Below are 24,860 nucleotides of genomic sequence, written 5' to 3' on the forward strand. Positions count from 1 at the left end.
CTGATAGTGGCAGGGATATGCTGGGGCCAGATGGAACTGCCTCTTGAGAGTCCATTATTAAATTTTCAGTGTGAGCATTTACACTTTGGAAATCAGAGATTGGCAAACACTGCAAATCAGGGCTTGGTTTATTGTTTTGTTGATTGTCTAGACTTAAGGAAGTGATAGAGAGAATATAAACTATACAGCTTAAACTTAAAAGTGTTTCCTGCATACATTTTTTTCCAAAAAGCTGGTTGTTAAATATTCATTAGCACACCACTGAAACTGTCCATGATTTAGATAGCATGAAGCATTAGGAAAAAATCTCGGCTGAATTAGTTGAGAGGCTACAGTGTGGCTAGGAGGATAGGGGTAGAGAGAAAGCTTTGGACTGGCAGTGGGGAGAGACTACAGGTGCTAATCTTATCTTGGCCATGATTTGGTGTGACCTTGGATAAATTGCTTTGGTTTTCTGAGTCTCAGGTTCCTCATCTATGCAACTGCTCTACAATTTATAAAATGGTTTCCAAGATCTCTTCTAGCTCAGGAGGCAGTGTGGTTCAATGGGAAGGGTATAAATCTAGGAGATTGGGGAATGTGACAGATAGCAAAGGTTTAGGGCAGGGGTAGGGAACCTGCAGCCTTGAGGCCACATGTGGCCCTCTAGGTCCTCAAGTGTAGCCCTTTGACTGAATCTGAACTTCACAGAACAAATTCTCTTAATAAAAGGATTTGTACTATAAAACTTGGACTTAGAAGGCCACATTTAGCTTCGAGGCCACAGTTCCCCATCCCTGGTGTAGGGGAAAAGAAGTTTCTCTATTGGATTAAATTAACAAACTGGGGTACAAGGTTCTGGAGACGAAGAAACTGTATTCAAATAATCTAATAAGCTTCTTCTGAAGTTTATTAGATGTGTGAACCTTAGGCAAATCATAACCTACGTGGGCCTTGGTTTCACCAAAAAATGAGGATCAGCTGGCCTTTGGGGTCCCTTCCAAACCTACATCTTTGCTCCTATGTAAGACCTGAAGAGTCTTGTTGAATCTGTAATTTCTTAGGCTGGGGATTTTCCCTACCAAGATTACACACGTCTGCAATTTAATAGATAAGATTAGATAAACGGCAGCTAGGTGGCGCCATAGTGCACAGAGTGCTGGGCCTGGAGTCAGAAAGACTCCTCTTCCTGAGTTCAAATATGGCCTCAGACGCTTACTAGTTGTGTGACCCTGGGCAAGTCACTTAACCCTGCTTGCTTCAGTTTCCTGATCTGTAAAATGAGCTGGAGAAGGAAATGGCAAACCACTCCAGTATCTTCTCCAAGAAAACCCCAAATGGGGTCATGGAGATTTGGATACGACTGAACAACTACAGCAGAAAATTGCCAAAGTTTCAGAGAAGGTAAAATGATTTGCCAAGGGTCACTCAGTTATATCATCTGAATTTGAGCCTGAGTATTCCTAACTACACGTTCATTAGATCACACTGCTTTTCATTATGTAAGAATAGATTTGTGGGATTTGGGATACGGGGCTTGTAGGATAGGTGAATTCAAGAAAGAAGCAGTCTTCCAAACATACTTTTCTTAAAGTTTCCCAACGTTCCAATTTGTTTGTTTGCCTAGGTTGCTCTTTTGGGGATTATCTAGAAAGACATCTGCTTTTTCATCAGATCTTTTCATAGATGCATCCTGCAACCAAATGAAGCTGATTACAAAGTTGATCAAGTTAGAGGCTGGACCTGGGATTTCATTGGTTTAGGGAACTTCCCCTATCAGTGCAAGATGATCAGTCTCTTTTCTGCAATTTATAGAGAGCCGTCTAGGGCACTGAGAGGTTAAGTCACTTGCCCAGTCTCACACAGTCAGTCTGAGTCTGAGGCAGGACTTGAACTCAGGTCTTACTGACTTCAAAGTCAGCTCTCTCTCCATTATATCATGCTGCTTCTTAATAATACAGTAATAGGAATTTATGAAGGTAAAGACTCTGGGAGGATGAGTTCATCCCTAAGGCATTAGGATTCTAAGAAGGAAGTTCAATGGCCCATTTCTCTAGCGTGTATCTGCTCCTGCAGTGCATTTAATTTTGTAATGAAATGAAGACATAAATCTGCTATTTCTCTAGACAAAATATAAAAATATGTTATGAATATCAGTAAAATTGTCATACAGATAACTTTGGGGGGGCTCTACCAGATCAAAGCTAGCTCTGTATTCTAGGATCCTACCATCCAAATCACGAGTTGCACCCTCCACTCTGACAACATTGTGAATGAAGTCACTGTCTTTCATTCAAGATTAATAACACACTGACATAAGTTTTTGTCTTGTGAGGCTTTATAGAGAATATTTCTGAGTTTTTCTGTGGTGGCTGGCGTGGTGAAATGAGATGATAAAGAGATGGTTATTGGTAGTAATAATAATCAAAGTTTCTTGCCCTTGAGATAGAGATCAGAGCTGTAACCAGGGTGTGGTGATTTTACTTTTTCCACAGGGCACTTACATTTGGAGTGGGGCATGTTTCCTCCAGATGGCAGTCCAGAGGCTGCCATCCCCCTGCCTGTGGCCCTCTACAACCCTCAAGCAACAAGGGTACAGAGTGTCATGCATAGGGTCCTGTTGCTAAGATGGTCCTCTCCCAGGGACCTCTTTCTCTCCCAGTCCCCTCAGGAGCACAGGCCAGACCATCTGAAGTCTGGGGACAATCTCATACTTTCAGTTGGACTGTCATTTGTTTTGACACTCCCACTGGCCTCCTCCATCAAACTGTCCTCTCCCCAATTATTGCTGCTTCCTCTTACAACTCTTTCTGTGCCATGAGAAAAAAAAAAAAGCTCTGGTGGAGAGCTATGTTGTAAACTTAGAGTATAATTAACCAAGAGCTGGAGAGTCTAAGTTCATTTGAGCCTAGATCCTTCTTGGTGGCAATCTCCAAGCCAGTTTGATGTTTAGTATTATTAACTGTAGTTACATGTCTCTCCTGTAATACCTAAGGATGCACTTAATTCTTCAATAAATTCTATTTCTTTATGTGGCAGGCAGCGCATCCATTTACAACTGGTTCCAAGGCTGAAATTTGGCAACAGACAATTTTGGCTTAGGAGAGTGCAAACTTTTCCCTTACTTTGGGTTTGCTTAACAAGATTTTGTTGAACAAAGAAGCAGATTAACCCAAACACTGTTTAGTTGTGCCAGCCTATCTTTCCAGGCTGATTACACAATATTCCCTTTCACATACTCTAGGGATTCTAAGTTCTAGCCAAATTGGCTTACTTGCTGTTCCCAGTATGCAGCATTCTATCTCCCTTCTCTACTCCTTTGCCTCCAATGAGCCTCTTCAGGGCTCAGCTTCAGGGCTGCTTCCTACAACAGTCTTTTCCTGATTTCCTTTTTTTTTTTTTTTGGTGAGGCAATCTGGGTTAAGTGACTTGTCCAAGGTCACACAGCTAGTATGTGTCAACCTGATTTCCCCAGCTGTAGTGAAGCCCCACACAAGATTACATTGATTTATGTTTGCTTATCAGTGGGCACCATTTCCCCCCAGTAGATTGTAAGCTCCTTGAAGGTAGGGAAGATATTGTTTATATCTTTACATCCCCAGTGGTTGGCACACAATACTTGCTTAAACAATGCTTATGGAACTGAATTGAATTGTTTTAAAAATACAAATGTAAGGAGGGTTGGTCTGGAGCATTTCTCAGGACCTCATCATGATCTCAGGTTTCTTCTGGTGAGTTATATTCTCTAGTTCCTTGTTAATGGTCTTTTAAAAAAATTTTTTTTAAGGCAATTGGGGTTAAGTGACTTGCCCAGGGTCACACAGCTAGTATCAAGTGTTTGGTCTGAGGCCAGATTTGAACTCAGGTCCTCCTGACTTCAGGGCCGGTGTTCTATCCATTGTGCCACCTAGCTGCCCCCGTCCCTTGTTAATGGTCACGTAAGAGCAGCTAGTAGATGTTCCTTTGGTTCCCATGATGGGGATGAGAAGGGGGAATGTGATTGGTGACTGAGCCTTGAAGAGCTGGTCATTTTTGAGGTTACAAAGGATTGAAGAGAGATGGGTTCTGTTCTCTTTTGATGCAGTTTCTTTGTTCAGATATGGTTAATCCCAGCCCTCTTTTGGTCTTCTGCCCTTCCCCCTACTCCAGGGAACAATGATGACTGCATACACATGGCAGGAAGAACATGAACTTTCTTGCCTGGGCCATCCAGAAACTAAACCTCAAGTCACTGACTGGTTCTTCTGAGTTTCATTCTCTGAGCCCAGGTCAATGAATCCCAATCTTGAAAACCATATATTTCTAGACTTGATCCCCCAGATTCCCAAACTAATCTTGTGAGTTTAAGAAGTTGGGAGCTGGCTGTCCAATGGAAGGTATTTACTGCAAGAATACCCTTTTCAGAAGAGATGACCACCATCTGGATGATGCTATAGCTTAAAAGCATGTAGCTATAACCAATATAGCTAGATGCTTCTAGACTAGCTGGCTTGATCATGCAAATCACTTTTGTGAATTGCTCAGACAGTACAGATACATGATGAAGGTACAATATTTGTTCAGCAGCTCTGCAAGTCCACCTTTGGGGAGAGTATAATAGAAGTGATGAGTTATTGTTTCCTGTTTTTAATATTGTTAATGCCCGTCTATGAGTCCTTCAACCATTAAGCCTTTCTTTTGTGATGGAGGAAAAAAATAGCTGTCCCATTCCTGATATGTACCTCTTTGTACAGTGAGTACCTTTCTGCGACCCATTCTATTAACTTATTTTGGAGAGACCTTAGATATGAGCCATACCTAATCTTGTTTTAAGAGATTGCTCCTGAGATTCTGGGGTTGGGGCATAATGAGCCAGAGTAATAGAGAGAAACTTGACTTCTCTCTTTGGAGTTAGGCTCTCTAAGGACTTTACCTGGTTCATGTTAAGTCCAGAATGGTGCCTTCCCTTTTCTGAGAGGGAGACCTTGGACTAAAAGTAACACAAAATTAAAAAAAAATAACAGCATGGACTTAATCAGATTTATTTTATCTCTTGATAATAGCGTAGGATCCATAAATTACTTCTAGGGAATTATAAGTCCCCAGAAAAGTATATTGCTGCAGTACATTTCCAGCCTGCTGCCCTAGGAGGTTAGCATAAGCCATACATAATCAATAGCCAGAAGCTGACTTAAATCTTTCCCAAAACCCGATACTTAGTAATGGAAGGATATAAGAGACTAGAAATGATTAAGAGGATTGTATACAGAGTAGCAGAATGCCATCCATAACCATTTACACTTTTTATTTGGAAAAGAAGGCAGTCCAAGGGCAATGTTTCTTTTAGTATTAACACTGGATTCCATCCACAATGAACCAGGACACTTTATGACAAGGGACCTTCCATCCTCAGATCTTTCCAGTTCTGGGAGTTCGAGTATGTGAAAATTTGTCTCTATGAGGAAAAAGAGTGACTTTGCTTTGTTTTGCTTTTAATCCTGAAATCAGATGAAGATTCCTGAGTTCTGAACCTGCAGGCAGGCAGACACTCAAGACATTTATGACCCTGTTTTAAGACTCTTTCTCACCCCCATCCCCCATCAACAATTCAATCAATGGTCATCTTAAAGTGGTGGAGGCCCAGTCCTTATAAAGACTGATGGCTAGAGATTTCTCCACTGTCTTGATTTAAAGAACTGGGCAATACAGGGATCTGAGCACAGCTAACAGCCCTGGCCAGTCCAATGCTTGGAGCTATACAATATATACATGCATATTCAATAGTCCCTTTAAGACAGAACTTAAAAAAAAAAAAAGCAAAAACCCAAACCCAAAACAAAAAACTAGGCCAACTTATAAAGGTGTCTCCAAATGACTCTGGGGAAAGATGCTTGACCTACATCTTTAGACCAGGCTTTGAAGATATTAAAACTGAAATCACAGCTGGCTTTAATGGAAAGCTGAGGAAGCGCTTAGTCATGGTAAAAATGCTACTATAGTCACTCACTCATTCACTCAATTATACTCATGGTTTGACCTCAGCAGTTCAGAATGGTTTTGGATGTATCCTATAGGCAAATAGATTTTTTTACACAAAATTATTAAGTGCTAAATTGTAGGGAAGATTATTAATTTAATTGTTTGAATCTAGCCTTGCATGACAAGAAACTAGATAGGTATTGCTTAGAGATCAGATTAGTTTAATGCTTAAGTTAGAGCTCTGGGTCACACCAACCCCAGAAAATTACAGGGAACCCAAAGATTGATGTTTGGCAGTTCCATTTAATTTCTTGTTTCCTGAGAAGTACATTTTAATTAATCTATGTGAAGTTTAGTTAATCTATTGTGCCTTATTTGGAAAACTTACATATTAACCAATCAGCTACTGTTTCTTTGTTCCTCTGTTTGAATCCTATATAGTGTGCAACTTTCAGAGATTGTTGGATGGGAGGGGAGAGAGGGGATAAGCCACCTATTTTGACTCTGCCCTATGAAGGACAACTTAATAAACTCTTCTTAAATTCCTTCCCTTTAGGAATCTTTTGTTCTCAGCTTACAATTCACAGTGGGATGGCAAGCCTCCTGAATAGATTACTACTTTCCCTTTAAGAGGAGGCTAGTATTGCTTATAACCTGATTTTATCTCTGTACTGACCTTCTTTTCCTAAGAGTTTCTGACCATGGAGGGCCTTTTTTCTTACAAGCTGAGTTCCTATTAGAGGTTTCCCTGGGATTTCTTGGCCTTACTGAGGGAGCAGGTTATTGTTTAACAAAAGAAGCCTCAGACTTGGTGCTTTGTTTCCTGAGACTGACTCTTAATACCCCCCTAGTCTGGGACCAGCATTGAGAATAGCCATCAGACCCTCAGGAAAGGAACTCAACCAGTATTCTTTATAAAGGGTGGAGGAAGCTCATTTGACTTCAGAGAAAGAAGCCCTGCCCTTCTCTGACCACCCTCAACTAAATCCAACTCTTTCCTTGGTCAGTGCGGCACGACGTATACTGAGCACTGGATTTGGCACTAGAGGACCCAGGCTTGAGATGAGGCTCTGCTATTTGCTATTTGTGTGTCCTTGAGTAACAGCTGGGTTTTTTTGTTTTGTTTTGTTTTTTTGGTATTTATATCTCCAGTCCTTGGCACCTAGCTTGTTAGCACTTAATGCTTGTCTGCCTGCCTTCTCTGGGCATCAGTTCCCTTATCTGTTGGACTAGATGTTCCTCTGATATTCCTTCTAGCAATAAATCTGTGATCCTTTTTCCTTAGGATCCTTCACACTTGGGGGATTGTGTCTTATGAAAAATCACAGGGGCAGCTATGTGGCGCAGTGGATAGAGCACCGGCCCTGAAGTCAGGAGGACCTGAGTTCAAATCTGACCTCAGACCAAACACTTGATGTGTACTAGCTGTGTGACCTTGGGCAAGTCACTTAACCCTGATTGCCTCACTAAAAAAAAAAACCCAAAAAAGAAAAGAAAAATCACACTAAGAGAGCACAAAGAAAAGCTGGGGATCTTTTGGCAGACATCCAATATACCAGAAACACAATGGCTTCTATAAGGTGCCATTAGTTCATTATGGAACTAGAAGAGACTTCAGAGTTCCCCTTTGATAAGGAAACCAAGGCCTAGGAAAGAGTAGTGATTTGCCCAAGGTCATACAGACCATATCAAAGGCAGGATTTGAATGAGGATCCTCTGACTGAGCCAGAGCTCTTTCCACTGTACAGAGTGCCTTGTATTCCTGGCCATTTCTGATTGTCAAGGATCAGAATTCTGAGATTAAGGATAAAACCCGTATTTCTATCATGCCAGTGGTTCTCAGCCTGTGCCTGATTCATCTGGCTCACTTTAAGCCAAAGTCTGAGAAGAGGTGGTTTGGAAGATGGAGAATGCTTAGTTCTGTTAAAACGTCACAGTTGTTGGGTATACAGGCAGTTCACCCAATCACCTCCTGTGTGCTGAGTGCACAGTGATAGGTTTCACGAAGGAATATATCCTCTGTCCTCTCTTTAATGAATACAGATGGGTAGGGCTGGCACGTTGCCCTACACCTCAGCTTTCTCTGACCACAGGCATAGCAGATGCTTTACCTAACCTGGAGTGGATGGTGTCAAGCACCTCCTGATTCCATTGTGGAACCTTATATTTGGCAGAGTGCCTCCACCAACTCATTAATCCAAAGCTTGAGGCTCTTACCTTTGCAGAATCCAGAGCAGTAGGGATCAGATTGGGAAAAGGCATACTGGAGGATGTGTGCACCAAATGATGGTACACATCCTGCAAGGATTCCAGCAGAAATTACACACAGCCTTTCTGGTCCCCATGTCAAATCTCCACACCTCCCACGGTGGCCATAAATGCCTTGCTAGTATACCATTAGAAAAAAAAAATCAGTCAACAGTTAGGGGAGCCCTGCCCTTCTACTAGATCACTTGAAATGCCTCAGTGGTTCCTTTCATGAAGAATGACTTATTAGATGCTTTTTTGTCTTCTTCAGAAGCTTGAAAATCATCCAGTTTTCTGTTGCCTTTTGTTTTTGTCTTGACTTTTTTTTTGTAAGCTAGTTCTGCCCTCCCTACTGTTGTTTCATTAAGCACTAGTACCAGAAGTCTGCCATATTTCCTCTCTTAATTGTCAATTGCTTCCTCACTGAGGATAAACCATGGAGCTACTGGAAAAAATATCAATAAGGTTTTTGTTTTGGATGATTGTTTGTGTTTGTCCCCACCTCCCATACATCTTAGAAGACTCTGCAAATGGATAATAAGCTAGGATTAGAAATAAGAAGCAGGAGGAGACTGGGCAAGGTTTCCTTCTGAAAACTGCAAAATTCTTTTAATGATCCAAGCCTCACCCTGAAAAAGTGGTCCATCTTATTTAAACACCTATTCTCTCCCAATGTATTCTATGACTGCTGGCCAAGGAGCACCACAGTCTCAAAAGAACTGGATTTGAAGATTACCCAAAGGGCAACAAAGAATCTCATGGTGACTGGGAGAGAGCCGCAGCACATCACGAGTCAGGTATAAGAAGAAATCGTAAAAAGGGTGTTCTTGCAGAAATATATGGCTGAAAACGATGGCCAGTCATGTGATGAGGGGGAGATATACCCAATGGATAGCCTGCAGGCCCCATGATGTCCTCACAACATCAATACAGGATAAGGAAGACTGGATGGAAGGACACTGGGTATATCACCAGTGGTGAACGTACAGAAAGATGCCAGGAAATTTTTGAAACAATAGGTAAACATGAATGGGAGTGGATTTTCATGGTGAGAGGGAATGACCACATTGTTAAGATCACTTATCTATAGCTGACTGAGGGTGTTCTTACTGTTTCCTTTGTGACAACACCATGGAACAAGGCATAAGGACATGGAAAACTTGGATATTAATTGGCACTAATTTTTCTCGTCTTTGACTAGAGTAAATGCTGGGTGTGATTTTGGATGCTCCAAGGAGGACATTACCACCCCAATTAGGACTGTCTTTTGTATTGAATTTGGGCCTGAATTCTTGCCCCCAACAATTTACCTGGGGAAAGTCATATCAGCTTTTTAGGTCGAGTTATTTTTGAAAAAGGTCTTTAAAGAAACTTGGAAAGACTCACATGAACTGATGCAGAAACAGGAATACAACTTACATGGTGACCACAATAAGGTAAAAGAAAACAAGACTATATCTAATCAAAAGAATGACCAACTGTAACTGCAGAGGATTGATGGTGAGACATTACCCTCTCCTCTTAGCAGAGAGGTGGTGGAATACAGATGTAGAATGAGGTATACATAAGTTGCCAGTCTTGATCAATGTGTTGGTTTGTTTTGCTTAAAGTTCTTCTTTACAAAGAGTATGCAAGGGTGGGGTTTGACAGGGTAGGGTAATCACTGGAAAGTAAAAAGCATCAATAAATGTTCAGAGAAAAAGAAGAAAAAGTCTTCATAAGTGAGACGGTAATTTAGCCTTTGATTGCCCCTGCCAAGATAATGACCAGGCTATGGTGCCCTGTTATCCTGCCTCCTTGGCCCCAGCCACTTTGGCATCCTAGTTTCTGAATAGAATTCAACAGAGGTTCCCTGGTGGGTTTATTTCAAGAAGCAAGCAATAAGAGGGAGGTAGAGTTGGGGCTGGACATCTAGCCACCATATTTATCTTTAATGGCTCCATGAATCCAGTCAAGGAGAATGAAAATATCAGTTAGGCCCTGCCTTTGGACAGAATCCCTGGCAAAGACAGCCAAGCAAGTCAGTAGATAAAATTTGCATCAGAGGTGGCCTCAGGATAAATAGCCCCCGGTAGGAAAATATGACCTTGGCATATTAGCATCCCTAACTTCCTTGAAACTTGAGCTCATGCTCCACCTCCTACAGAAAGCCTTTCTTCATCATCCCCTTCATTATTGTCTTCTTTCTCCTCAAATTGTCATGTACAGTTAGCCCTTCCACATCGCAGGGGTTAGGTGCGTGCTGTCTCTGTGATCTGGAAAATCCACATAAAATTTTTTGTCCCTCTCTTTCACCAGAGAAGAAGTCTGAATTATTACAGTATTAAAAGATAAAATATGTTGATATTATACAATACTATACATATATTTTATGCATTTCTGAGTTTCTAAACTTTTTCTGTTATCTGCTGGCCTTAGCATGTCACCATCTGTGGTTTCCACAAAACTCCCCCAAAATTGCCATTTAATTTCATATGCTAACCCAAGATATATGGTAACCTCTATGGGTACTGTGGAAGGGAAAACTGTATATACCTATTTGCTATGTCCTGCTCAAGTAAAAGGTAAGCTCCCTCAGAGCTTACCTGCTTTTCATTTTTCATTACCTGTTGTTAATTTTTCATTTTATTTTTTATATCTCCATACTCTTGCCCCAAATATGAACTTAATAAATGCTTATTGGCTTGGCTAAGATCAGAAAACCAGAGCTAGTAGGGACCATAGAGATCATCAAACCCAGTCTTCATTTTACAATGAGGAAACTGAGGCCCAGAAAGTTTAAATGATTTCCTTCAGGTTCATAAAGCTAGTAAGGAGTTGAGGTGGCATTAGACTTAATTTTCAATGTTCTCTATCCACCACACCCACACTCTCAATAGGAGTGGGTTTTTCGGAGTTGTAAAAACAATGTTTCATACTAGGTCATAGTGTGAGGTTTTTCCCTTTCCAACTTTTCCAAACTAATTTTCTGGAAAGGAGTAATTGGGTAGGCAGGATGGGAATTCTAAGAGATATCTTGTCTTCCCTCCTCATTTCACCCTAGTTTGACATCGTGGTCTATTTCCAGTAGTCTGGTAAGAGCATTGAAGTGCAGCAATGCTTGGGTTTAGCAGATGGAGAGCATGCCCGTTTCTGGCAGGCTGATCCAAAGAAGCTAATTATGTGCTGGATCCATAGCTGTGAGGACCGGCTCTCAAGTCTATGTACTGTAGAGACCCAACACCCTTTAGTCCTAGTGAGGTTTGCAGTGTCTCCAAACCCTCTCCATTCCTATGCAGGAAGAGGCTGGAGGAATGGATATAGACTGACATATTTCAAGACTCAGATCGGGGAGCTTCTATACATCATTGACACCAGGGGAACACGAGGGCAGGCTATTATTATTCTCCTGCAAGATCAAGTGGAGTGCAGCATTTCCTGTTTCAGCCTCTGTGGCTTGGCTGTCATGCAGTCAATCTGGTAAATCCTTCCTCACCCTGTCTTCATGCCCCAGGATACGTTAAGAGGCGGTCAACAAAAGAAGAATATTGGCCTTGACTTTGGGGCCTCATTGGGTCTTCCTTTCCATCCTCAAGAGAATGGAGCTCATCCTAAAAAAGGAGAGACTCCATAATCAAGACCAATGGTTTGGGGTTTGGAGTCTTTGTTTTTGGTAGGAAGAGGAGGGAAGGAGTGGAAGAAATGCTGCTTTCAACACTGCTCTGCCTCCATGAAGCCCTCTTTCTCTTGTCCTGAAGGCTCAACTTCCGTGTAGGTTCCATGAGTGGTTCGGTTATGGAATTTCATGGCTGGCCAATGATGAGGTCTCCGCTGCAGAGTCAAACACACACACACACACACACACACACACACACACACACACACACATTCAAAGTCAGAGCATGGACTATGGAGATCCAATCCCAGTGGGAAGAGCCAAGGGCTACTCACAGAAATGAGACAAGAATTGAGAGTGTTTGGAAATACCAAAGAGAATTAACTACCCTTTTATAGCAGGAGTTCTAAATCCCTGGGGGCAGTCTGGTGAAGATTATGGACTCCTTTTCAGACTAATATTTTTAAATGCATAAAATAAAACATATAGGTTTCCTCTGTAAAGGAAACATAGTTGAAATACAGTTATCAAAATATTAAAATAAAAAGTTCACAGACACCAGATTAAGAAACCCTGCAAAGAACATGAGAAAATAGCTCCCTTTTAACTAATTTAACAATAGCTAACCAATAAACAAATAATATACATGTATAACAAATAAATAATCTATAATCAATGTTTTAAGGTTTGCAAATCACTTTACATGTAAAGTGTGTATATACCACACACACACACAGAGCTGGTAAGTGTTAAGTCTAAGGGACAAGTCTTCCTAACTCCAAGTCCACTGCACCACCTAGCTGCTTACCTAGCTGATGCTTCCAAAGTGACCAAAACTTGTTTTTGAGCCACTAAATGTGCACTCTAAGAGAGAGACAATTTCCTACTTCTTACTTTCCTACTTCCTCCTCTTAGTGCCCCACTGGATGGCAAGAGCTTACTACGTTGATTATGTAGTATTCTTAGATGATAAACCCTGAGAGCATAAAGGACTGTGGGTATCCAGTTTGCTCAGTCCAGCAATCAACACAGTGCTATGATAGATTTAATGAGGGTTTCTTATTTTTATCTTAATAGCAATATGATGCTAGTATATAGAGTAGCAAAAGACCCCCCAGAGGGGTCTAGGAATCAGGAGCAGTGTTATGAATGCTATTATCTGCTCTGGGACCCAAAAAGAATATAGACAGCTGCTTTTTTTAACCTGCTGCTAAATCCTAGACCTAGACTTACCTCAATGAAGAATAAGGCAGCATTAGAAGTGGGATGAGTGTTGATGTAGATTCCAGCCAGGATGATGATCGCAACTAGTAGTACCGCCAGCACAATGCCCACAATAGCCCCTGCATGCATGGGAGGACCTTTCTTTTTAGGAGAAAGGTTGTCCTGTAGATCTACAAAGAAGGCAGAATAGAGAGGGCTTATAAAATGATGGATGGGTACCAGTATCACCAAATTCTGTCATTTTTTTTTTGTATGGACCTGTGAGATTTCACCCATGTAGTAAAGCTATTCCTCTAGAAGAGCAGAGCTGAAGGAGAAGCTACAAGGAAAGCCACACCCAAGAGGAGGCAGCTAGGGAATGGTTGGGAAGGAGCAGCATAGGAGGGGCCTCCCCACACAAGCGGGACAGTAAAAAAGGAGGGACAACTCAATCTCACCAGCCCAGCTGTAGTGGGAACTTGGGCAGGTGCATTGCAGCTGTTGTGGTCAGTGTCCTGTGTGTTTCCCATCTTATCTAGCCCTTGGCTCAGCAATACCTAGTGTTCTGCAAGCCTGGTGGTTTGAATTATTGAAAGATTAGGGGTGGGGGGGGATGGAGGGGGTGGGGTGAGGCAGGGAGGAAAGTTGCCAGAAGTGTTCTCTAGAGCTCCCTGCTGCCTGTAGGGTTCTTCTTCCAATTCCTGACATGTAGGGGAAAGTTGTGTTTTGTATTCTTTTCATGCTTGTATTACATGTTTTAAACTTCAATTATTTAAGGAGTTTTAATTGGATTATTATGGTTCACAAGTATATCCTGCATTTTAAACAAAAGAAAGCCTTGAACCTGAAGCACAAAGACAGATGTAGCCTCAGCCCCTAGTACCAACATAATACTACTACCAACTGCACAGCTAGACAAGGGTTGAAAAGATTAGAGCTTCTGGAATGATCCCTCAGGGGGCCCATAAGCTAACCAAAAGGGCATACACTTAACCAGGGTACATATATACATAGCCCTAGACTAGGGGTTAAAATACATATTTAGGAAGAGATATGTTCCCTGTTTTCTAGAACAGGGGTTTTAAATTTTTTTGTGTGTCCTGGACCCCTTGTGCAGTCTGGTGAAACCTATGGACTCCTTCTCAGAATACCCTGAGAGGTAGTGCTATTATTAGCCTTATTTTACAAGATGAGGAAACTGAGGCAGGCAGAGATTAAGTGATTTGTCCAGGGTCACAGAGATAGTAAGTGTCAGAGGCTGAATTTGAACTCAGGTCATCCAGACTCCAGGCCCAGTTCCCTGTCCACCTAGCCACCTCACTGATAGACTAAAAGTTAGTGAAAGTAAAGATTTAAAATTTTTTTCCATCCAAGTACATGGATTTCCCTAAAATCTATACACAGGTTAGAAATCTCTGTCCTAGGAGGACACCATATAATAGGGGAGTCAAGATGAATTTACATATGATAAACAAAAATACTCGATCATCTCTATATAGAAATTTGATGGGACGAGAAAAGCTGAAAGGAACAGACACTTCTTATGTGGTCTATCAGGGAGGTGGCCAGGTGGCCAGACAACTAGGCCTAGAGTCTGGTTGACCTGAGTTCAAATCCAGCCGAAGACACTTACTACTTCTGTTATCCTGGACAAGTTACCTGACCTCTGCCTGCCTCAGTTTCCTCATCTTACAAAATGGGGATAATAATAGCACCTACCTCTCAGAGTGGTTGTGAGGATAAAATGAAATGGCATATGAAAGTACTTTCCAAACCTTCAAGTGTTATATAAATGCTAGCTATCATTGCCATATTGATGGGTAAAGATGAATTGTCCTCTAAGATCAAACAATCATAGATTTAGAGCTGGATGGGAATTTAGAAGCCACTTAGTCCAAAATCCTTATTTTACAAAGGGCCCAAGGAGGTTATATGACTTTTTCAAAATCACAAAGGTAGTAAGTTACAATGAGATTCAGACCCAGACTTTCTGACAGCAAATCACGTATTCTTCTCCAACTCATGGCTGCCTCCCTAATGACTCCTATCTGTGGGTCTCCTATCTGCTGCCAGCTCTACTGCAAATAATAAGGAAACCCCAGAACCCAGCTCTGCTCTGGTACCCATAATCTATAGTTTTCATCTCTCTAAAGCTAGCTTCTAATTAGCAATTGAGGGGTATCATTGAGCCAATTCTCCTAACTGCTTTCCCTTGACTTGGCTAGAAATCAGACATTGTCTGCAGTGATTCTAATTATGTGATCCAGCATCTGATGGTTGTATCCTAACCAGAGTATCTGGCTGAGGAGAGGATCTGGTTAATTGTCTGCTCTCCATTTGTTATGTTCCCGGAGACCTGGTTAAATGGTGCTTCATTAATAGCTCCCTTCTTGATTTCAGGATTCCCAGATAACAGTCCCTCATTTCTGGGGGCTGGCTGGCTGGCTGTCAATCGAACTCTGTTCATTGAGAGACTCCATTAAAAAAGCGGCAAGCAGTCTGGAACTGAGTGCTGTCCTGCTCAGATGTGGCACCCCATTTAGGGAATCACTCATCTTCAAGATGCTAACTTTCTAGATAATTATTAGTGGGTACCAGTGTGGAGAGTAAGGGGCAGTCTTTGGGTTCTAGACACTCACCCTTCAAATACCCTTGCAGGTTGCAAGTTTTTTGTGTTTACTGCCAACACAGATTGGGAACTGAGGGAAGCCTCACCTCCTGTAAAAAGCTAAATCTATATCCTTCATTGATTGGGATGTTGGTACTGATGAAAACCCATTAGCCATCTGCTGAGAGCTGCCATGAGGCAATCTCATCCCATCTTATCCAAGCTGCCTTTTCATTCCAGAGCTATACATATTCAATCACACAGAGGGTCAAGAAAGCAGAATTATTAGTGAAATTTAGAGTGCAGAAATTAGAAATGACCAGAGTGGAGCAATCTTCTCAAAGTCCCTGGGGGCATAGCATCGGGAAGAGAGAAGATGTTCAGAGGATTTAGCCCTCCCCAGACTTTGGGGGGAAAAGGCAAAACGTGTATGTGCCTTGGGCACAGGCCTCATTGTCCAAGTGTTAGCAAAATCTGGAGAAATCAGCCAATCCAACAAGAAGTACTAATTAAGTGCCTACACAGCGTTAGGTTTCAGGGATATAAAGATAAAAATGTAAAAAGCCTTTACCCCCAAGGAACTTACATTTAATTGGGAGGAAAAAATATGCGTGTGCATACAAAATATATTAAACTAAACGCAGGCCAGTAAATACTCACCATCTCTTCCTCCATATGGATTCAACTTAGTGTCATCTTAAAGAAGGGGACAAGAAGAAATAATGAAACAATTATATTTTGTTCTATAGATTTTAAAAAGAAAGGTTTGAAAGGGCAATTTCTTGCTCCCCACCCCCAAAGAGATTGATTTTTTAAAAACTGTGTTAGATTTAAGTCTTGGTTTTTCAGGAATGTAAGAGATTCATAAAAGTGCATTTTTTAGATAATTGAAGTTTATTCCTCTAAACACAAACTTTTTTAAAAAAAAAGTAACCATTTTGGACACTTCTAAAATGGTCTCTCTCATATATATATGTACATATATACACCTGTATATATATATGTATGTATATATACATATATACATATATATCCCTCTTGTTTTTAAAATAAGAATACTGAATATAATTTAATCTAGTTTTTATGGAGTCATCATCATGAACACTGTGTGTCACGCAGGCTGTGCAGGACTGACTACAGTCTAACGCAATGATGTCCTCAGGGTGTTGCCATAAATGGGGGACAAGGCAGCTGACCTGTGGGGCCGGAAGGCAGCAGCTGCTGCTAATAGTCTAATGAGGACACCAACCGCTCTCCCATTCTGAGGCTGCCTGCGGGCAGAAGAGCAGAGAAGCCCAAACTTCTGGGATGGTGTTTAGGTTGGCCCAATAAGTTGCAGCTGTACAGCCTCTTGTATTGAAAAAAACAAGAAGGAGAAAGTCACCAGACCCCGGAGCAACAGAATGGTTCCAGGGACCTGGTGTCCCTGGAGAAGTCTTGTGTGCCAGGCCTGGGAGCAGGCTACTGGAGGTCTGGAGCACAGAGGAAAACATGATGACTTTGCCTTGCAAGGTCAATAGCAGCTGTGACCTCCATAATACTACCTGAGCCCTCCGTTATTTTGTGTCTACCTGAACCAGAGGTAAAGGGGTCTTCATTGTCAGAGGTTGTAGGACCCTGACACCACAGCTATTGAGGTGTTGTTTGCATGTGTGTGTGTGTGTGTACATACATGTATTTTTGCATATGTACATTTGTTTATTTATGCATACATGCACACACATATTCACATACACATACATTTATTTATGTATACACACATTTATATATTTATGTATACATGCACACACATATTTATGCACACATATATGTATGTACACACATTCATATATATGTATACATACATATATTTATGTATATGCCTATATTTACATATGTACACACCTATTTGTATATTTATGCATACAGGTACATATTTCTATGTTTATGCATACACACATAAATATATTTATGTTTACATGTATACATTATACTTATGTATAATACACTTATATAATACACACATCTCTCCCTATAATAAATGACCCGAGTGCTATTTTTTTAATGCTGATAATTTTAATTTCTCCTCCCTGTCAATTTTCAGTTCTTACTACTATCCAGTGTGCTCTATCTGCTGCTTTTAATATGCTGCCTTACTTTTATACCCAGGTAACTGGGAGAGAAAAGGTGTTTCTGTCTCTTCTCAAAGCAAAGAGCAGCTTCCAACTATTTGCTGGTTTGACTCTTTCAGGTTCACATAAGGGCATGTTTTTAGTTGCTTCTGAAAGAAATGATCCTGAAAAGGTCAATATTTTGGAAAGAGAATTGCCTCTCAACTGGCATCAAACATTTTGCCCCTTCGAGTGGTCAGATACCAAGGCTGATCCCTGTATCCTTCTACCCATGTATCCTTCTACCCATGCACCTTCCCTCTCTGCAGCCCTCCCAAGCTAAGTTCCCTCAAGCTGGAAACTTTGTAGCTCCTACACACAGGCTGGAGGGGCTCCTTATGGGATATATGTCCCCGGCTCCTCCAAATCTAACTTTTTGTCCCACTCATAATACATGGGAAGTTGACTAAATACTTATTAATTGACCAAGACTCCTTGAAAGTTGGGGGGAAAATAACAAGACTTAAAAGGTAATATGGTCAGCTCTGTTATTACTTTTGCAGGAAGACTATGGATTATTTTCATTATTACAATAAGTAGCTATTGTTAGGGATTGGGAGTGATATCTTTGGCTCCTGGGTTCAAAAGAAACCATGTGTCAGTAGTACAAATTAAAAGTGAAATGTACTATCCTTTGCTGGGGAAAATGACCCTCCTGGCCCATTGCCTTCAGAACAAGCCCTTTTCTTTGTCCAGATGGAAGGGATATTTATATAATTTGCCCACACTTTCTCTTTTGTACCCCTTTTCAAGGTGGTTGGCTGGGATTATGGTGCAGTCTTTGGTAATGTACAAAGGATAATCAGTCCATATAATAGTAAAACCTGTGGTTTTGGCCTCTTTGTAAATTTTTTTAAAATTCCAAACAAATACCAAATAAAAGGAATCTCTCTCTCTCTCTCTCTCTCTCTCTCTCTCTCTCTCTCTCTCTCTCTCTCTCTCTCTCTCTCTCTCTCTCTTTCATAGAACAGCAAAAGAGGATTGTACATGAAACTAAGAATCTCTATTTTGCACAGGTGCTTCCTAGGTGCATAGGATTTACAGCTGGAAGGAAACTTAGAGATTAGTGCCCCCCCATTTTACAGAGGAGTAAACTGAAGCACAAAGAGAGGAAGTGACTTGCTCAAGGTCAACTCATGGGTGACAGAGTCAGAGAAAAGAACCCAGGTCCCTTTATTCCCAGCCTGATCTTCTTTCCACCATACCACATTCTAGAGCTGGAGTCAGAGTTTAAGGATTTATCCCCTTCCTTGGAATGCCTTCATTCTTCTCCCCCATCTACTGAAATCCTACCTTCCCTTCACAGCCCATTTCCACGTCCACCTCCTTCAAGAGCCAGTATCAGAATATTCTAAGCTTCTCTTCCTGTACTAACTGCCACTGGGCTCATAGTCAATAGCACACAGATTAGCAAAGATTGTATTCTAGTTGGTTCAAGTGTGCTCTTCAGCTAGCTTGCAAGCTACTCAAAGGGAGGGAGTCACGGCACATACCTCTGCATCCCCCAGAGTGCCTATCACAGTGTTCTAGGAGGCCCTCGGTAATTATCTGTTGCTTGTCTGACTGACCAATTTCTTCACTCAAGTAAGAACTCAACTACTTAGCTCCTCAGGGTAAGGATTATTTCCAGAGTAATTAACCAGGAATTCTGGTGCCCAGGACAAATCCTAGCAGTGAAAAAAAGGTGAGGGGGTTGGAAGTAAGCAATATGAAAGGCACTCTTAAATTAACTTTTTAAAAAGACGGATTCAATTGGGGAAAGCTGTGAAAAGCCCTTGGACCTCGGATTCTTCTGTCAGTGTGAGAGATCCCAGGACATAGCTGTTGGATGAAGAGGACAGAGCAGGACTGGGCCAAGCAGGGATTTTCATGGGGTGCTACTGCTTTGGGGGACAGAGAAGGAGGGGAGGGAATTACAAGTATTTTAGCTAATTAGGGGCTAAATTGAGTTGTTTCTATATGCCATATTATGTACATGTACATATATATATGTATGAATGCAAAGTATAGAAACATATAGAATTCTGTGTTTCTATATAGAGGAGCATAAGTTCTATCAATGCCCTCTAAGTTTCAAGGCACTAGAATGAAGCTCTGATTGCTCTGCCCTAGCTACCCTCTGATCTTTTCTTCTTGTGTATCTCCTCATAGTCCTTAGCACAGGGGTTTTTTTGTACTTAATACATGCTTATTAAGCCTCCAGTTATTACTGGGGAATTTGATGGTGATATAATCTATTTATCTGTTATGTCACCTTCCCCCACCCTCACTCTAGCTACTATTTTCCTCCACCTAAAATTTAATATTTTTCCTTCTATATCTCAAGTATGGGTGTTATTCCAATTGATTGGTTGATCCCCAGGACTTGTGAAGATGTCCCTCAGATAGAGATTTGAAGGAAAGTTTCTGGAGTATGCGTTACCCCGCTGTTTCTCAGGATCCAATGATGAATCCATGAATTAGATGTCAATTCAATGATTCTTTCCTGTCCTTGCCCTTTACAATTTTCTGGTTGCAGGTCAATTTTGCTACCCAAGGCAAACTTTATAAACTTACAATTGGCATAAAACAAGCTTTCAAGCAACTTTCAAAGACAAATTTAGTTGGGGATAGTGTTGGTAAAGATTCTAGGTGACAAGGCTGCCCAGGAAGACAGACCCTAGTCATAGCCTCATGAGAGAGGGCTGGGGTTGAGGGCTGAGCTAGATTAAGGAGGAGTAAGCATGCCATCTGGCAGCTTCCTATTATAACTAATTGTTCTGGTTAACTAGGTATTGAGCTCAGTTTGATTTTGTGAAAGCTATGACATCCTTTAAATTTTGGTGGCCTAGACCAACGTCCTACTCGCCTTTCCTAGTTATGGTTCTGCCTGGATGTACCTTCCGTGGTGAGGTGATCAATGAAGAGGGAAGAGGCAGAAGTGGTGAATTCTCCATCAAAAGGGGTAAAGGAGGTCTCAGGGGATGAGGCATAATGTTCTTCTTCCTGGAAGTCCTCACACGTCCTGCCCTCTGCCTGAAAAAGAGATCCGGCCTCTGAGGATTCTTCTTTGCACAGTGGTCTTAAGTTCTGCTTAAGATTGTAGGATTTGGGAGCTAGAAAGGATTTTGGCAATCATAGGATCAGAGATCATAGAAAAGGACCCCAGAGATCATCTTGTTCAACACCCTCACCTCATTTTTGCCAATTAGAAGTTGATGAGGCAGCTAGGTAGCACAGTGGAGTGCCAGGCCTGAAGTCAGGAAGACTCATCTTCATGAGTTCAAATCTGGCCTCAGATACTTACTAGTTGTATGACCCTGGGCAAGTCACTTAAACCCTTTTTGCCTCAGTTTCCTGACCTGTAAAATAAGCTGAAGAAGAGAATGGCAAACCACTCCAGTATCTTCGCCAAGAAAACCCCAAATGGTGTCACAAAGGGTAGGGCACAACTGAAATGACTAAACAACTGCAAAAGAAGCTAATGCTTAGAAGGGAAAATTACTTGCTCAAGATTAGGTAGGTAATAAGCGACAAAGGCTGGGACTGGAACCTAGGTCTCACACCCAAACAATATGTTTTCTGATGTTAGAAAATGAACCCATGTGTAACTTTCCTTTTATTTGACCTGAGCTGCCAGAAGACCTGGGGCCAAGTATAGTGTCCAAGGGCTTGACTCTTATGCCTGAAAGCACCTACTCCTTCCCCCCTTCCTCAGATACACTCAATATAGTTTCCTTCTTCAGTATCTCATCTGGCACAACTTAATCTGCCAAAAATCTTTTTAGAAAGAGGTAAGGGTCAAAATCTCAAGTAAATAGAATAGTAAATAGAATAAATTTGAAATACTAACAGCTGTAGTCTCTCTTAAAAATCTCCTTGCCCTGATGCCATTTGCACAGCATGTCAAACCTCAGAACAACCCTAAGAGGTAGATGATGCAGGCATTATTATTCACATTTTACAGATGAGGAAACTGAGGCCCAGGGGTTAAGTCATAAAACTGGTGAATGGCAGAATCAAAATTAGAACCCAGGTCTCCATAGGATTATAGAGACAGAAAGGACCTGATGGGGCATCTAGTCTGCTCCACCCCCCCCACCCTCCCCATTTTACAGATGAATGCACTGAGTTTCAAAAAGGCTAAGTGATTTGTCCTTGGAATCATATCAACAAGCACTTATTAAGTGCCTACTGTGTGCTAGATACTGAGAACACAAATACAGACAATGAAATAATCCCTGCTCTCAAGAAGCTTAATAAGTATTGAGTCAGAATTTGAACCCAGGTCTTCCTGACTCCAGGTCCAGAATACCACCTGCTATGCCACAATGTCACTCAGTCCATTTTGGCAGAAGAAAAGAGGTGAGATAGAGCAAGGTGAGGTCAAGTGCTGGACTTGGAGTCAGGAAGACCTGATTTTGCCCCACATCCTTATTTCCTGTATGAGCCTGGGGAAGTCACTTAATCACTGTCTCAGTTTCCTCATCAGTAAAATAAGGGAGTTGGACTTGATGGGCTCCAAGCTATCTTCTAGCTCCAAACTGATGATCCCATGATAGCAGAGGAAGAGGACACTTTCGATTTGAAATCAGGATATTTGTTTTTAATCCTATAATACAAAAGAAATGTGGATGGTTCTGCCCAATCCATGCCCAATACTTGAACAACTATCCTGGGATATGGTTGACTGGAATCAGGGGTCCAATATACATAGAGAAATTTTTAATTGCCCCCTTTTTTCCCCTCTAATATGAGGACTGAATCCATGGTTGCCCTCTAACCAGCAGAGTGCCCAGTCCAGAAGAAGACCAAATCAGTTTGAGACCAGGTCTAGCTGTGTCATGGTCTCTGCCCAGCCCTGCCAGATATGATTCAGAGGCACTGCTCTCTCTCCTTCCAAGCTCTGAGTAAATTTCCAACATTGAACTATATATCATGGAACATTACTGATGATGTTTCTTTGTTCCATGGAACAATGGAATCATAGACATTTCAGTCTCCCAGTCTCTATAGACTTAATCTGATTGGCTCAAAGACAGCCTATGAGGCAAGTCACAGGTGGAGCTGTTAACTTTATAGCAGCCAACAGAATCAACCACATGGCTAAACCACCTGCCAACAGACCTCTGCCTTCCCTACATTCCAACCCAGATCGCCAGAAGCAAATAATTTCTCTCTCTCACCTCTCGGGCACAGCCGTATGCCAACCACTCCTCCCGATAGCGGTCAAAGCCACTGGAACACCTGCAGGGAAGATACCACAGAAAGATTGGTGCTTATCTGATCACATAGTGAATGAATTCCTCATTCATTTCACCTGAGGCGGACACAGGCTAACCACAGTGAACCATGTTTTCAGCAGATTGAAGCTAGAGTGGGACGACTTTCTCAAAGGAAGCTGGGACACATTCCCATGATGTCGGGCTACTGGCCATGTGCAGGGGTTGAGGCCACTGACACAGCCTTCTCTCCTCTCCTCTATGAAAAAGGACAAAAAAGAGAAGTTATATATCCCTTGCCCCTCTCCTCTCATCTAGAGATGGTCCAGTTCCTATTCCTAATATACCACAAAGTGTTTAGCCTTTCTCCAAATTAGGAGCACCCATGACTGCTTTGTTTCTAGTTTTTTGTTGCCACAAAAATGCTACTATAGATATAGTTGTTTATTGCTGTTGTTGTCTTAAGGGGCAGGACCCATTGGGAAGTTAATAGTAATATAAAAAACTATCTACTTATTTTTCTATTTATTCATTCATTCTCTTATCCATTCATTTATTTTTTGTTTGTTTAAATAAATGTTAGCAGAGGGAAAGAAGAGAGGGGGGTGAGCATTGTTTGAACCTTATTCTCATCAGATTTGGCTCAAGGAGGGAATAACATAATCAGTTAGTTATGGAAATCTAACTTGCCCTATAAACAGTAGGAGGGAAAAGGGGAAAGAAAAGGGAGAGGGATAGAAGGGAGGGAAGAAGCAGTAAGGGCAAAGGGGAAGAAAAGGGAAAGGGATAATAGAAGGGAGGAGAGACTGAAGGAGGCGGTGGTCAAAAGCAAAACACTAGTGGGGGGGAAGGAGAAAGGAGAAAGAAAATCATAAACGGGGGGAAAAAGGATGGAGAAAAAGACACAGATAGTAATCATAACTGTGAAAGTTGAATCGCTATCTTTTTTTTTTCTCTTCTGTTGAGTTTTGTTTCCTCTTTCTGATGGTTCCTCTGTTGGTTTTAATTTTTACTTACAACTTCACTAATGTGAAAATATGTTTAATAGGAATTGTAAATGTAAAGCCTATATCAGATTGTGTGCCATCTTGGGGAGGGTGGTGGGGAAGAGGGGGGAGAAAAATTTTAAACTCAAATGCATATGGAAGTGATTGTTGATAAATCAAAATAGATTAATAAAATAAATTTAAATAAATAAATAAATGTTTATCTATTTGAAGATTTATTTACTTCTTAAAAGACAAAAAGCTTCTACCTTGTTGAAGGATAAAAGTGGAGCAGTGAGGGAGTTCAAAAGGGCTTTGAAGTCATCACCAGACCCGGATTCTGGGGCCTGAAGTTTAAATTCATTGCCATGAGTATGTCAGAATCATAATCTGAAGGGCCTGACCTGGATCCTGAGACAGGCAGGGTTCTTTGAAAGGCAGCATGGCATAACAGGGCATTAGACTTGGCTTCAGACACACTTAGCTTCAAATCTCACGGCAGATACTTTCTAGCTGTATGACCCTGAGCAAATCACTTAACTTCTCTGCTCGTCAGCTCCCTCATTGGTAAGATGAGGGGCTTGGACTGGATGGCCTCTAGGATCTCTCCTAACCCTATAATTCTGATCCTATGAGCTGACTAAGAATCCTTCACAGAGAATCTAACCTGGATGCTTTACCCTGCTGGTCAACTTAGGGGAGAAGCAAATTTATTGACTAATCTAAGCTGGCTAGGAGAACTACTTAAGAGATGCCCTAGTCCAAGTTTAATAATAATAGTAATAATAATATATTCTGGACTGATTAGAATATAGTTGGCTCAAGGGGTGAAGTATTGGACTTTTTAGGAAGATCTGAGTTTCAATCCTGCCACAGACTCTTCCTAGCTTTGTGATACTGGGCACGTCACTTAACCTCTTTTGGTCTCCATTT

At 41.4% G+C, this 24,860-nt stretch overlaps 1 protein-coding gene across 2 annotated transcripts in view; it reads right to left on the reverse strand.

Annotated features, from left to right (window-relative positions):
• Window positions 1–5,246: 5,246 nt before the first annotated feature.
• The window catches only part of PLXDC1 (plexin domain containing 1), a 108,400-nt gene continuing 88,786 nt past the window's right edge, over window positions 5,247–24,860 (reverse strand). For both annotated transcript variants that reach the window (XM_020997700.2, XM_020997699.2), the window contains 5 exons: window positions 22,906–22,966; window positions 20,620–20,755; window positions 16,251–16,286; window positions 13,013–13,173; window positions 5,247–11,994 (listed from right to left, as the gene is read on the reverse strand). In XM_020997700.2, coding sequence (XP_020853359.1) covers window positions 11,875–11,994; window positions 13,013–13,173; window positions 16,251–16,286; window positions 20,620–20,755; window positions 22,906–22,966 — 514 coding nt within the window. In that variant the 3' untranslated portion in view covers window positions 5,247–11,874. The remainder of the gene's footprint in view (window positions 11,995–13,012; window positions 13,174–16,250; window positions 16,287–20,619; window positions 20,756–22,905; window positions 22,967–24,860) is intronic.

This window comes from Phascolarctos cinereus, unplaced genomic scaffold (genome assembly GCF_003287225.1).
Source record: "Phascolarctos cinereus isolate Bilbo 61053 unplaced genomic scaffold, phaCin_HiC Scaffold_5;HRSCAF=322, whole genome shotgun sequence".
Taxonomy (NCBI): domain Eukaryota; kingdom Metazoa; phylum Chordata; class Mammalia; order Diprotodontia; family Phascolarctidae; genus Phascolarctos; species Phascolarctos cinereus.